This window comes from Psittacula echo, assembly GCF_963264785.1.
Source record: "Psittacula echo genome assembly, chromosome: 3".
Classification (NCBI taxonomy): Eukaryota; Metazoa; Chordata; class Aves; order Psittaciformes; family Psittacidae; genus Psittacula; species Psittacula echo.
Window position 1 is genome coordinate 71,200,718 of NC_137736.1, and position 15,380 is coordinate 71,216,097.

The window sequence follows — 15,380 nt, forward strand, 5'->3', positions numbered from 1 at the left end:
TTAGTGACCATTCAAAGATGGTTTAATGTAAAATAACATTTTGCCAACATTCTGCCTGTTTGACTGCAGATTCTACTGGAACAGCTGTGGCTGACCCACTGAGGGTAGTGGTTTTCAGGGTAAATCATAAGACCACATTCTTTGTGGTGGAGGCCTAGAGGTTAGTTCTTTGAACTTCGGGCATACCTCTTATCTCTACTGTTTGTGCAGCTCATTGATGTGAACTCCTGGCCAGTGCTGCATGACTCCATTTCTCTTTTCTCCCATGAGATTGCAGCAGCAATGACACAAAGCATTAAGTGCACAGATAAATGAAAATGAAATATCCGTGAGGTACTGTACAGTTCATTGGCCCCGATGTGCATATCTAATATGTATAGATGTTTTACACTTTGAGGCAATAGTTTGACATCAGATAAAACCCATATTGCTTGTCTTTCTTGAGCAAAAGCAATGCACAAGAATTAATGTTACTTGTTCCTGGACAATTAAGTCATTAAGATCTGCCTGAATAATTGTAATGAAGGAGTGTTAACCAAGGGCAACTGAGTAGACAGAAGTACAGTTTATGCTTTATAAACATACTAAAGTAATATATATCGTATCAAATTATAAATTTTCAGTAAGAAGTCAACTGGCAAATAAAAAACTTTTCAGTAAAAAAACCCCCAACTTACACATATAAACCAGTTTAAGCAATATATCAGAATATACTTTAAAGAATAATTATTAGAATCATTTATAAAAACACAGTATTGTAGTTGATTATGTTTTGACAGTGTAATAAAACTTCATAATGCATATGTTTGACTCATTTTGATGATAAAGTTTCCTTTTTCTTTTGCAGAAAATGATGAGGTCATCCGTGTTTCATATGTTCATACTAAGCATGGTGGCTGTAGATGTGATTGTTGCTGCTAGTAACTACTACAAAGGAGAAAATTTCAAGAGACAATATGATGAATTTTACCTAGCTGAGGTGAGTAGGCTGAAATGACTATCTGGATATTTTTCAAGATAAGCTAAAGTATAAAATGTGAATGTCAAGTATATTTTAGTATGTAATTTTTTTTATTCCCTTAAGCATTCTGAGAATTCTTTGCTAACTTGTTCAAGTTCCTCTGGGTGACAATGACTGACAGCCCTGTCTTAGAACCTTTTGAAAGGTAATTTCCTCAAACAAAATGTCAGTAGTAATGAACTGAGGCTTAAGTATAACATTTGCAGGCAGTGCATGGCTGCTGAGTTGCTGTCATTCTCTTGCAGGGGTGTAACATCCAGAAGAATTCAACTCTAAAAAAATGACAAAATACTGTCTTTAAAGAAGAATAATATAGTACATTTTCCTAAATCATCTTTATGCACCATACATGTAGCTGCAAGAAGGTCCTTAAGCATAACCAAAATAGTCTTGAAAATAGCGTGGCTTCAACAGCCTCAAGAGCACACACAAAGATACTTATCCAGTCATGAACATGGTGAATAAGGAGGCTTTGCTCCTGAGCCAGTGAAACGGGGGTAAAAAGTTTCATTATAAATGACATTCTGGCAGGGAGCCTGCTTCAGTCATTGGCTGGTCAAGGATTTTACTGTAGAGCATGCACTGGAGATCTTAGAACCTTGTCTACATGTGTTTCTAGTACTATTTAATTCAGTTTGAAAAATAAAGAAAGAAAGACAGAATTCGAGTCTTTGTTACTAATGTACAGCCATAGCTTAGAATAGATACTTGTTTTTCCTGAATCGAGTGAAATCAGTATTGTAGCATTCTTTATTAAAAATATTTACTTTGATGGGCACTGTGAATTGTGACTTTATTTGAGTATAAAGCCACCAGTGCTGAAATTCACCAAGATTAGTTCTCTGAAAGTGTTGATCATGGTTGCCTGGATTGGGCACATGTTACGGTTTCCCTGATTTCAATAATTACGGAGTCCTTCTTTGGGGCCAAAAGGGACATTCTTAGGGTAGAGTGCATGATAGCAGAATAGTCTTTGTGATTCCTTTGCCATCGGTATTTGCCGTTCATTGCTGGCAACAAATACAACAGTGGCAGAGCAATTACAAGTCAAGAAGTTCACTGATTTCTGCTCTTTTGGTTTTAAATGTCTTAAATACATTTGAGAGTCAGACTGAAGTGCCTACTCTAAATCCCTAGTCCATAACATCATGACACTTCACAAATCTCCCTTTTCTAAGGAAGATTGAGTTGATACCCATTTTTTAACTTATCTTAGTTTTAGAATTTGTATCAAACATGATATAGCGGAAGATAGCTGTAGTTTAGAGTAATTGTGAAATGTGTTATCTTTATCTCAACTTCTAAGCATATTCAAAAAACAACATGAACTTGAAAGAGAGTGATCCTGGGAATAAGACATCAGAATAAAACCAACAAATGCTGGATTTTCTTACGACACAGATTTGAGGATAGAAGAGAGGACAGGGAAACTCATTTTAATCTCTGTTCTGCTTTAAAACTGACAGGCAGCTCAGCCTGCCACTCACTCACTGTCCCCCAGTGAGAGTCACTCACTCACTCTCCCCCAGTGGGATGGGGAGAGAATTGGCAGGGTGAAAGTAAAATGACTCATGGGGTGAGATAAAGACAGTTTAATAGGGAAAGCAAAAGCAGTGCACACAAGCAAATCAAAACAAGAAATTCATTCACCACTTCCCATAGTCAGGCAGGTGTTCAGCCATATCCAGGAAAGCAGGGCCACGTGACATGTAACCATTGCTTGGGAAGACAAACACCATCACCCCAAACATCTCTCCCTTCCTTATTCTTCCCCAGCTGTATATGCCGACCATGACACCACATGGTATGGAATATCCCTTTGGTCAACTGGCGTCAGCTGTCCTGGCTGTGTCCTCTCTCAGCCTCTTGCGCACCCCCAGCCTGCTCGCTGGTGGGGTGAGAGGCAGAAAAGGCCTTAACCCTGGTGCAGGAACTGCTCAGCAACAGCTAAAACATCCCTGTGTTAGCACCACTGTTTCCAGCACAAATCCAAAACACCCTACAGACTGATGAAGAAAATTAATGCTAGCCCAGCCAACTAGGCCGGAAACAGATAATGAAGTCAGCATTAAAGCCTGAGTCTGTGAGCTTCTCGCTGTTTATGCCCAGGATACAGCAAGTGGAGCCTGGATTCTTAACAAAATAACATTAATTCTATTTATACTCAAAATAGGAAATGCTGCCTGTGCTATTCCTATTTTGGCACTGAATATATAGTATAATTATGCTTTTATTAATCAGTGCTAGAAACACTCTCTTCAACATCAAGTGTATATTTCAAGTGAAGGGTTTGGTTTTTTTTTTTTTCCAACAGAAATATTTGACAAGGTTTAGTAATTCAAGATGAACATGTCGTTAGACTAGAGTATAATTCTGGCCCAAAAGTAACATCCAGTTTTCTTTAAAGATGTATTTTTCTGTTTCTGTATAGTTTAGATTATTGATATATGAGTGGGGAGCTTGTCATAAAACTCATTTGTTTGCATTCTACATGTTTACATTTCTAAGTATATAAGTTAAATTAGTCTGGAATAGTGAAAGGTATTATGTTTATTTGTAAGGCATACTTATTTTGAGGTCCATTTGTTGGGGTTTGTTATTATTTTTAATCTTTGATGCTTTTACTGGAGACACAATAAAAATCAAACAAGAACAAACCCCTAGTATCTTATAGAGTGAGGTATAAAATACAGTATCCAAACAGCAGGAGACCAGAAAAATCCTGGGAGAGAGGAGAAACTGATAAGGTGTTGTCATTTACTACTTGGTTATTGTGAAACTTGTTCTTTGCAGCACAGGAAATACAAAGAAATTGTTTTTAAGAGCCTTGAGGACACTGAATACTCAAACAATGCAGATTATTCCACAGTGGCAGGCTTGTTGCCTTGGTGGGGCAGACTAGTCGAAGCAGGATGCAATACTGGCTTGTAAGCCAGTTACAAAGAGCCTGTCACTGTTGGACATTGGCTGATACTGAGCTCTGCCTCTGCGAAAGAAAAGATGTTAAGGGGCTACTGGAAAAACAAAATGTTGCTGAAGGAGGCATTGACACCATAAAGCTTCCGGGTGACTGAACGGGAGGTAGCCCTCAGAGAAGCAGCCCATTTCTGGTAGCTCCTCTTTGTCCTCCCCAGAGCAAAACTGGCAACCTGGTAGAGGGTGGCTGCTCATGCTTTACATCTGCTTTTTCTTGTGTGGGTCTGCTCTGGCTTCTTATGGGAGTTTGCTTTCCCCCGTCTCTACAGCACTGAAAGGAGTAATTTCAGCTAAAAAAAAAAATAAAAAAGAGGCTGTAAAATTGTATTACATTTCACACCTAACAAAAAGTTCTAGTCAGATATTCCGAATCTTCTCCTGTAATTAATTACAAGGAAGGAAAAAAAATGAAAGTCTGTCAGCAGGAAGACAGGTGTATAAATGTAATCAGATGTTATGCAAACCATTTGATACATTTTTAAGTGCTAGGGGTTTGAATTCGTTTGACAAGCATGTAAAATGCAAATGATCCCACCCACACATTTTTTAGAATAAATTAAAATACACTTAACATCATATTTGTTAGTCTTGTCCTAATAGGAAGCCTATGTGCCCTGAAGTGTGTATGTGTGCATTTAAATGGCATTGTTATTCCACCTGCTCTGTAGCTGAACTCCAGCTGCTTTCTCCCTACTGCTCCATTTTTCCCAATTTGACCACCTTGTTCTTTTAGGACTCAATTAGATGTATTTTCATTAAAAGTGAGCTTTCATTTTAATATTTTTTGATGAAGTGTTGTGGTTTAGATAGAGATTTTCATGTCAAGAGGTAGTCTGTTCAAACTCAGCTCATTGTTCTCCACAAGCTCTTTGAGCTGCCAGAACAAGGTCTGAAAAACCGGCCAGATACATTTGAGAGTATGAGCATGAACGTGTCCCTACACTGTGTATGACTAAAATCATACAAATATTTCTTGGTAGTATTTCTTTCCTAATGTGAAGAAGGTTTTGAAGTGCTATGAAGTATTCTTCCTTGATTTAGCCGTTCAGAGGACATTTGACACCTGATGACGACTTTGCATTCCTTGAGGAGCTATATAATATAGCTTCTAGCACTGCTCATAAATAGCTGTGTGGACAAGGGGAATAAACATAGGACATAAACTTCAGTGTTTAATTCTCTACACCTGCTTTGGGACAGTCCTGTCCACATAAAATATGTAAAACTTTATTTAGCTATCTCACAAAACCACTCTTTCATGTTGATAAATGTATTTTTGATGGACTGGAGAGTTTAAATTTTCAGTAATATGAGTACTTAAGGCAGCATCCCAGAGACTGTCACTGTCAGATTCAGGATTAAAATCTTGGTCTCTACCTTCCTTATCCACTGCCAATTCTAGTAAACTTTATGGCCCACAGTCAATTAATCTCTCTATCTTAAAAGACTAATAATGCTTTTCCTCAAAGGAGGTTTGAGCTGTATTTTGTTAATGTTTGCAAGCACTTTAAAAGTATTAGTTGTATATATAGATGCAACCTAATTTTATTTCAGTATCTCTTTTAAGCCCCAAAGTGTGTAAAGTGTCAGAGGGGAAAATTGCTGAGTCAAATCTTTTCCATTGGGTTTCCTGGCTGTTGGGAAGCAAGGGAGAGAGTATCTCAGAGTATATACAGTGGTAAAATAAGAAGGCAGGTTAGAAATCAGTGTGTCTAGCCAGAAGGATTTTTGAAAGTGACAGAAGTAAGAGAAAACAAATATTGAAGATGTAAACCTATGCAAAATTGTGTCCCATTTTTCCAGCTGAACACCATGGGGCTTAGTGTATAAAAATTTCAAAAAAGCCTCTGGAAGAATCCCCCAATCATTCAATGCTTACAAGTAGATTTCTTCCCCTGTAACTTCTAACCTTACTCTCTTTGCTTAACTTCTTTAGCACCATCTCTTTTTAAAATTGTGAAAGTTTACCAATTCTGGAATGAGTTTGAATTTCCTGGTTTTTTAAGTTGTTCTAATGTTTAAGTCCCATCATCCCTTTTCATGGTTGTTTTGGTTGTCATATTACTGTGGCAGGTTTAGAAAATCGGGAGTAGCGATTTTCCACTGAGAGACCTTTAAACTTGGGTTTGTTTCTTAGATCTCTTAAAATTCTGCAGATAGTTCACATGGTCTGCTCCACATTTTGAAAAAAAACATCTCAAAATTGTTTCCATTTTATCTGTGTACACAAAGTGAAAGGTCAGCTGGATGGATTCATTACTTCATGCTTTCCAAACTGTGAAATCTACATGTCTGTGTTGACACTTCATAAAATTTCATGAAGTGTATATTTGAAGGAAGAATATGAGACAATATGAGGAAATCTATTCTTGATAATTTATTCTGTTCAGAGCATGAGTGGTTTTGTTAAATATTATGGAGATCTATATTTTTGCTATAGAAGACCTTAATAGACACGATGTCATGGAAACTTGTAATTTAACTCAGTGTTTTGAATGCGTCTTTCTTGTTTTATATATTCATCTAGGTTGCTTTTACAGTTCTGTTTGATTTAGAAGCTCTCCTGAAGATCTGGTGTTTGGGTTTCACAGGATACATCAGCTCATCTCTTCACAAGTTTGAGTTGCTGCTTGTAGTTGGAACCACTCTTCATATTTATCCAGACCTCTATCACTCTCAGTTTACATATTTTCAGGTATGACAGATACTTTTACATTTTACTGTATATACCAATAAAAACATTACCTATCAACATTTCACTCTCATTTACTTCCATTCTCAGACTACTGAAGTACACACAATTTTGGCTTAGTTTAAGAATATCTTTAAAATAACAAATAGTATTCCTTCTAGCTTTGCTGAGAAGTCCTTTCAGTTTTCAGTAACTCCCATTTCTTATCTGAGCTACACTGTTCAGCAGGTTCTGGATTAGTTTATTCACTATCCTTCATTGAGCCGTTTCCTTGCACACAGCTGTTTACGGCAGCATCATCTTCCTGTAGCGTCTACCACTGCTTCCTGGCTTCTTCCATGAGGCCTTCATACATTTTGCTATTTCTTCCCCAAATTTTCATCTCTGTGGCAGTCACATACCTAAGAGTCTCCACTCCAGTTATTGTGGATCTTCTGAGGTCATTTCTCCAGAACCATCTTAAACCATCTTAGAGTTGGCTTTTATAGCTTTCCAACCATTTATTATTTAGAGGGAAAATGTGTTTATTGAGCATCTTCCTACATTTTCACTTTGGGGAAGAACACGAAGTAGAGACAAAGAAAGACTTACTAATTCAAACTTCTGATTCTTCCGCTGTCATTCAGCCCAACCAGTTCCCCATTCATCCTCCTTGAAGTGCTTAGAGTTGCTCCAGTTGTGGGAGAAAGCACTGAGATGCATTATAATGTGTTATATTCTACAGTGCTAAAGGGATTTAAAAAATACATATTAAAGGATCCATATCTGTCCATTATTCAGCAATGGATTGGCATAGTGAATAATTAATAATCAATAAAGGCAAATAATAAATTGCCAGAGTCCTGTCAATAAATGTGGTTAGCTACAGTGACATATATTATGATCAAGTAAGTACAATATGGGGGGAGAAGTCTCCCCAAGTGTAGGTTGAAATATAATGGTCTTTTCAGCTTTCTGCAAATGACCTCCTGTATTTTTAATAAGTGGTTCTACAAGCCTGCTCAAGAAAGCTTTCAGGATGACAAATTCTATTTTACTTTTACCTGGTCTCATTTGAAAGTTTTTAGATGATTTTAGCTTTCATTTTGCAGTCCAAATGTGTAAAATGTTGTTATTCAGTGTAGCATTATATTTTTAACCTGCAAGAAAACATAATGTAGCAGGAGTACGCCATTGTACTCGTGTCAAAAGTACACAGAAAACCTAACTGGGAGCAATCAATTAAAATAGTTACATAGTTAATAGTTGGTCCATATTTATTAGGGCAGAATCCAGTTACATCTGACGATTTCTTTCTAAGAATTTTAAATATAAATTATGAAGATGTTGAACTAAATGGATAACATCATTAACTCATAGGATTGAAAGTATAATCAAAATGTAGACACATGTTGATTAAAAAATTATAAGTCTTCTCTTTTTAATGGATTTAATAAGTTTCATGGGGCAGGGGTGGTGGTGTGTTTTCGGGTTGTTTTGTTTTGTTTTTTTTTTACGTGCTAGCTTTTATGACAGAAAATGCCAGGATGTGCTTTTTTTCCCAAATACATGAGAGACACAGATTTTGCAAGCAGAAACACCTGCTACACTGAAAGATTTGGGTTGTATTTTGCAATGCAAATCCCCTAAGTGGCAAATGACAGTAAGGTTGGAAAATATGTTACCTTTGATGTCAGTGTGTAAGAGAGGTATGCACCGTATTCCCCCGCAATCAAGCTTCTAGGCAAGCTAGATAACACATTTTCAAACCAACCAAGGTCAAAAAGTCTTTTTCACATGGGTATGTCTGGATGTTAGGCAGGTTTCTAGGCCTTTAGGTATTAATGATGACATGTTAAATGTGTTTCTTGTCAGCCAACAAAGCAAATTACTGAAAACAGAAATCTTGACGCATTCTAGCAAGCAGAAATGTTTGGCTTATATAGCCTTCCTTAGCATGTATTTCAGCCTGCATTATTCATTTTATCATTTATCATGGTCTTTATCATTACCTTTTGCCAACACATCATTCACTCTTCACCACATTGGCTCCTGTCCACCCTCCCACCTATCTTTCTTGCATTTGCTGTACATTGATTCAAAACACTTTGCAAAACCCTCTGTGAAAGACTACAGCAAACCACTATTCCATGTCTGTAATCTATAGAACACAAAATCAGTCAAGAAATTACAGACTTTGCATATTATTGTAGAGTTCTGTAGTGAACTGGCATAAAAGGGAGAGATATAAACAGAATTTGACCTATACTGGTCTGAAGAGATGTGCTTGGGGAAAATACTGCTGAGTCATTTTCTGGATACATATCATCACTTTTAGGAGATGCAGCCATTCTTTGCAACAAAGCTGTGGTTCTTTTGTGGGTTTTTTTTTAATTTGTTTTTTTAACATTTTTTTTTTAATTCCAAATAGTGCAGCTTCTGCAGCTCTTAAATCTAATACTATTTGCAATCCAATTACAAAGAATGCATAAATGTTCATTAGAGTGTACTTTTGCTAGATTCAATTTGTCATCTAATGAAAATAAATGAAAAAAACAAAACCAAATAGTATCAATAAGATTAGTGTGTTGCTTAAAGGTCAATTAAAGTTCCCCAAAGGAAGGGGTGAGGGGGAAATAGGGCAGATAATGCAGTTTATCTAAAATACAACTCAATACCAACTAGCATGAGATCTTCACTCCGCTGGGGTCTTTATCTAAATTAATACTGGTGGAAACAGAGCTAACATTTACACTCTGAGTAGATCTTGTAAGTAAGAAGGCACCGTATTAACATGTTCATAGTTCTTGGAAATCTCACTTGTCTCACTGTCTGTCATTGCCTTGGTAAACCGTTTCATGTACTCAGATTATATGTAATACGATCACAGGACTAATATGAAAGAAAGGACCTTACCTTACTCTAATATTGTGAAAGTTAATCTCACAGAAGGGGTCTGGTATATTTGGAATAAGTTGTTCACTTCAGGTGGCTGTCTCTTCTCTCCTCTTTGACAATAAAGCCTAGATGACTAGAATATTCTGCATACCTGACAGCTAGGTATAGAGAAGAGTTTTATGCAGCAGGCAAAGGTGTACATTATTAGCAAGCTACAAGGTTCAGTGAACTCTTTCTGTGAGCAACCTCCGTCAAATTTATTTTCTCTCCAAAAGCAGCACAGTAATTTTATTTGACCTGTACATAAGTTCAACCTACAATTGCACTGTAATTCCTACCTTTCAGTTTCAGTATGATTCTTTTGGAAATACAGTTGGTACCTTGGTCTAGAGGGTCTTTTTCTGTGTAAGAACAGCAGAATCTCATTTGCCCCATATCCTGCTGTCTGCTGCCTCCAGCAGCTACTGTTGATGCCACTCCCTCTTGTTGATGCTGATGTTCATGTCACTGTCTGTGTCTCTGTCAGTGGCATAAATGGGAGAATCAGAGGTGTCAACAGGTTTTTCGAGGTAGACTCAGAAGTGAATGGGTAAGGAGTTCCACACATGATCACAGTTCTGCTGCCACTACTAGTACTGAGAGATGTCAAATATGTCATTATATTTCCCTTGTTGTATATAGCATGAAATAGCAAAATATGTTCATTATCAAACTTGCTAGGTTATATGGTACACAATGCCAAATAATTTTACCTTGGGTCACTGAAACAGAAAGATGACCTGTAGAAGAGCTGGCAGTTCTTTGTGTGCATATATAACCTGGATTAACAAATAACATAGAATTATAGTAAAATGTAGGTTGAAAGTAGCCTTTCAAAGTCATGTCGTCTAGCCTTCTTCTCAAAGCTGAGCCTTCTTCAAAGATTGTTCAGGACCCCGTCCCTTTAGAATAAGTACGAATTTTTAACACTGATGACCTTCATTGGCCTGTAATTCCACATTAAGATCAGATTTTCTGTCTGTGGTGTGGTTTGCCTATGACCTTGTTCCCTTTGTTACCCCCAAAACAGCTTTACCCAATTTCATTTCTGTGATGCCTCTTTGTGGCTGGGGAGCTGGGGGCCTTGAGTATCCCCCTGTGCCTGTACTCTCAATTTGAACAAGATGCTGTTATCACATGCCTGTATGCCTTGATGCTGCGTTTTAAGCAAGGTTCACAGATAGCTCATTCCATGCAAAATTACAGCTTGTTATTACTGTATCTTAGAAATAGTTATGTAGCAATAAGCATTATGCCACACAATCATAAAAAGCTAAGCAAAAGACAAAGTAGGTTAAAAGTTACCTGGTCATGGGTAACTGCTGTTGCTAGTTAAAAAAAATGTTCAAGCAGGCCAAGATAAGTACAGGCAAAACCTGATAGGTTTCAGGGCTTGTGCTCTTAACCTAACACATAGCTTGTGGTCTATTACAAGTGGAGGCAACCTGATATTTACTGGGCTACAAGGCTGCAAGTCCCTTTTTGGCCTTGAATTTTCTGATCCTGTGAAAAGTTGTTGATTAATGTGATAATAAATGAATACAGTTGTATTTTCTCTTTCTTTGCAGGTTCTTAGAGTAGTTCGGCTTATAAAGATTTCTCCTGCTTTGGAGGATTTTGTGTATAAGATATTTGGACCAGGAAAAAAACTTGGGAGTTTGGTGGTATTTACTGCCAGCCTTCTAATCGTAATGTCAGCAATCAGTTTACAGATGTTTTGCTTTGTGGAAGAACTGGATAGATTTACAACCTTTCCACGGGCAAGTATCAAACCCATTGATTACTTGTTGCTTGTAATTATTTTCTTATCATTAACAAGATATTTTCTTACCACTGGTGGTGGTAAGTGTTGATGCTAGCTTAATGGGTGGAATTAATGATCTTAAAGGTGTTTTCCAGCCTAAACGATCTTAGAGGTGTTTTCCAGCCTAAATGATCCTATGATTCTGTTGTGGTTTAAGCCAGCAGTTAACTACACACCACTCACCCGTGGTGAATAAGAATATACAAAGCAAGCGATGCACAAGTGATGCAGCTGCTCGCCACCTGCCAACCATTGCCCAGCCAGTTCCTGAGCAATGGCCCCCATCCATTCTGAAAAGTCCTTGAATAAGTGTATAACACTGTTCAGCAGCAACTAATACATCAGTGTTTTATCAACATTATCCTTATCCCAAATCCAAAACACAACACTGAAGCAGCTACAAGGAAGAAAATTAACTCTATCCCAGCTGAAACCAAGGCAGATTCTACAGTTTGTTATTATATTAGTGGTTTTGCTTTCCTTCTGAGAACCATGGAGCATTTTATCACCATGTGTATAGATAAAGCAATTGTATCTTCTGGATGTAACAGCCATCCTGTAGTCCTTCAGTAGTGAAGTTTATCTTTGTTTGTGTTAGGTATTCTCTTTCTGCTGTTAAGGGAACATAGAGAAATTTCACACATGCACCCTGATGGTGACTTCAGCAAAGCATATGGTACCTTAGCATGTTACAGAAAGAAGATTCATGTGCATAATCATAGAATCATAGAATAGTTAGGGTTGGAAAGGGCCTTAAGATCATCTAGTTCCAACCCCCCTGCCATTTGATAATCATCAATATTAGCCACAAAATTTACATAAAACATGTCTGCACATGATTCATATCTTCATATTATGAAAGTTATTGTTCTTGATTTGTACAGGAATGCTTGTTTTACACAGGACTATAAAATCTGTCTGCACCGACAAAATAAATGTTTGCCTTTGGGGTATAAATAATCGGTATTTATGGGCATTGCGTTAATTCAGAACAGAATATTGAAAATCAGTGAAAATTGGAGCTAATGTATTTATTGAATCATGCTGTTCTGAATGAAAATACTGCCATCTCTTTAATAACGGATTAGACTGAGTGTACATGGATTGGTTCCAGTGACTATTTGTTTCTGTCATTCCAGCTTGGTTATCCAGTGTATCTATTTTAGCGAAAGTGCATTGGTTAGAACAATTAAATAACAATGAATAAGGCAGCCTCAAGGGTCATGCATTTAGCAAACAAAATAGCTAGGCAACAATTTGTAATTATCAGCCTGGACTTGATGTATGGGAAGCTAGCCGTCAAATGTAAGACACAAACTACCTACCCGCAGAGAATAATGTAACACCATGCTTTCTATTTTGGAAAATGTGCTTAGAAAAGCAGCCAGTAGGATCATTAAGAATTCATTACAATTAGTTTTTTTAAATGCTGAAGAAAGGAAAAAAAATACAATAAAACTTAAGCTTTTCTAATCAAGTCAAAGCTCTGTCTTGAAATTGGATATTACCACTATATTGTATGCCAAATTCCCATGTACAGCTTCTGAAAAAAAACTTCCAACTGCAAGTTTGAAATCATCATGGAATTTTGTTTTGGAATTATTTTTATTATTTGTGCAAAATAACAATGAAGTCCTGTAAGAGTTACTGCAGTATAATTTAAATAAGACAGATTCACAGCCACCTGCACATTTTAACTAGATAAATAGATACATATATCTGAGAATGATCCACTTGCAGTAAAACGTTGCCAAGATATATCAAGATGTTAGTAAAGTTTTAAATTGTTCCAAGCATTTAAATCTGAGGCCATTTAAGCTTCAATAAAAGCTTCTGTCAATTTAAAATTTCAACAGATTTATATACTAAATACATTTGAAGATTGAGAAGATATTTTCAGCAGCAAATTATACAGTTTTTTACCAACAGAAAATATCTAAACTTGTTTTCTATTTTCTGACATATGTTTTGGAGAAATGGAAGGTTAGCAATAACAAAGTACTGGTTTGTACAATACTGAATTGAAATGCTTTTAATACTTTTTATATGATAGAAGGAAGAGTCTCACCTTATTTTCTTAGTTATTGTTTATTTGTTTATATATGTGAATATTTAAACATATTCACCTTGTTTTGAATGTTTCAGAAGTATAATTTACAGGATGTGGTTTCTCTTTGCAGCTTTTTTGTGACACATCTCCTAATAAGTTAATAGAGTCAGAGAAAAATTTGTACGCACAAAAACATTTTGATTGATGGGGTGAGTGATGGTGTCCCTCTGAAGGAGTGTGTCTTCATAGCAAAGGCTGGGGGATTCCCACTCATTTTGTCTGCTCTTAATAAACACCCCTGAATCAGTTTACAATAAGACAATTATAAAGTATGTAATTTTGCTTTTGCCTGGAATGCATTATTTTCAAAATGTGACTGAAGGCATACTTGCATTACTATATGACATAGGAGATTATATGAGGCCTGCAATAGCAGAATTTACTGAGATTAATTTTTAGGACCTCATCCCCAAAGAAGAGCAAACCTAAATTGGCCAGGATTATTGCTGTGGGCTTCTTTAGTTACAAATACAGAGAGAACAAGCACACTAACAAAAATGGTGACACTAGAGGCTAAATTTTGAGGGTTTACATTAAAGTGCTTTTTACACTGAAACAGACAAAACCTAAAATCATCTTGAAAGTGTAAGCACTTTATGAGAAGGCACAGTATGGGTTTTGGAACAAGTAGACCTCCTCCTTTCGCTAATGCCTCTAAATTGCATGTTTTCACATGGTTTCCTGACAACAGTCAATAGGCACAAGCTCAGTGTTGCTATGGCTACAAATTTCACCCTTCTTTTGGCCACTGCAGCTTCCCAAATGGACTGGCTTTCTGTCTAATGCAAGTATAAAAATATAGATGTTTTCTATAATGTTTTTAAGCGATCCACCATCTCTATTCTCGGACATCTTCTTGGGCTGCACATATTGAGCCATGAGAAGGGCAGGCAGCGGCTGGCAACTCTGAGGGTGGAATGGGAGGGGAGAGCCTGTTCAAATGCATCAATGTAAGATGGCCACTAAGAAATTTTAAAATTCCCTGTATGGAAAACAAAGCACATTGCTAGTGTCTCTGACTTCCATGCCAAACTCCTGGGGCTTGGGGCCATGTGCTGGCTACTCGGTGTCTCAAATTACAAAGCTGTGAATGCTGTTCTTTTAAGTGAGTCAACACAAGATGAAAGCCAGGCCCAGCTGACCTCAGCAGCAAAAATCTCCCAGTCTTCAGGAAAACCAGGGCTTCGCCCCTAGCTTTGAGCTTGGAGAAATCTCAAGCTGTTAGATGTTAGTCCAACTTCAGCATCATCCATTAAAAAAATTGAACAACGTGGTCTTAATTCTCTGATCCAGTTGGAATCTCAGTGCCACTGCCACAGGATGGCTGCTCTTCTCTCAGGGTATTACTGAGCACTCATGACTGAATTAGGAAGAGAAGGTAACTTTACACAGGTAGAACAGATTGCAAACAATTCACAGCACTGGTCTAATTCCTGTTAGCTTAATTTGCAGAAGCAATCCCACTGACTGTAGGACTGCTGCCTTGAATAAAGCCATTGGGGTTGGGCCCATAGTATTTTGTGGACAAGCAGCTGTTACAAGTCAAATACACTATAATTGTAAGTAGTAATTGTGTGGCATCACCCATGTAGTAGTTGGACAAGATATCAGAAGTGGCACTTCAGCTCGTATATTCCACCAAACCTTTGCCGATCTTCCGCTATAAATAAAAAGGTAGTTTGACTTCCATCATCAAAGCAGCTAATTAAGTAATAGGGCGTAAATACTCAAAGAAATTGACAGTCTTTTCTATAACGTGAATTAATTCAGAAAATCACCATTTGCATAAATCTTTTAAGTCTCATCTTCACAGATGTTGATTCTGTCAGCTAGTTGCATTTCAAATTAATTTTAAAATAAA

The 15,380-nt window shown here is 37.1% G+C and overlaps 1 protein-coding gene across 2 annotated transcripts in view; it reads left to right on the forward strand.

The window, feature by feature from the left end:
- NALCN (sodium leak channel, non-selective) overlaps nt 1–15,380 on the forward strand; it is a gene marked incomplete at its 3' end in the record, with an annotated part of 227,293 nt that overhangs the window by 108,797 nt on the left and 103,116 nt on the right. For both annotated transcript variants that reach the window (XM_080612623.1, XM_080612624.1), the window contains 3 exons: nt 848–979; nt 6,525–6,692; nt 11,174–11,365. In XM_080612623.1, the coding sequence (XP_080468749.1) occupies nt 848–979; nt 6,525–6,692; nt 11,174–11,365 (492 nt within the window). The remainder of the gene's footprint in view (nt 1–847; nt 980–6,524; nt 6,693–11,173; nt 11,366–15,380) is intronic.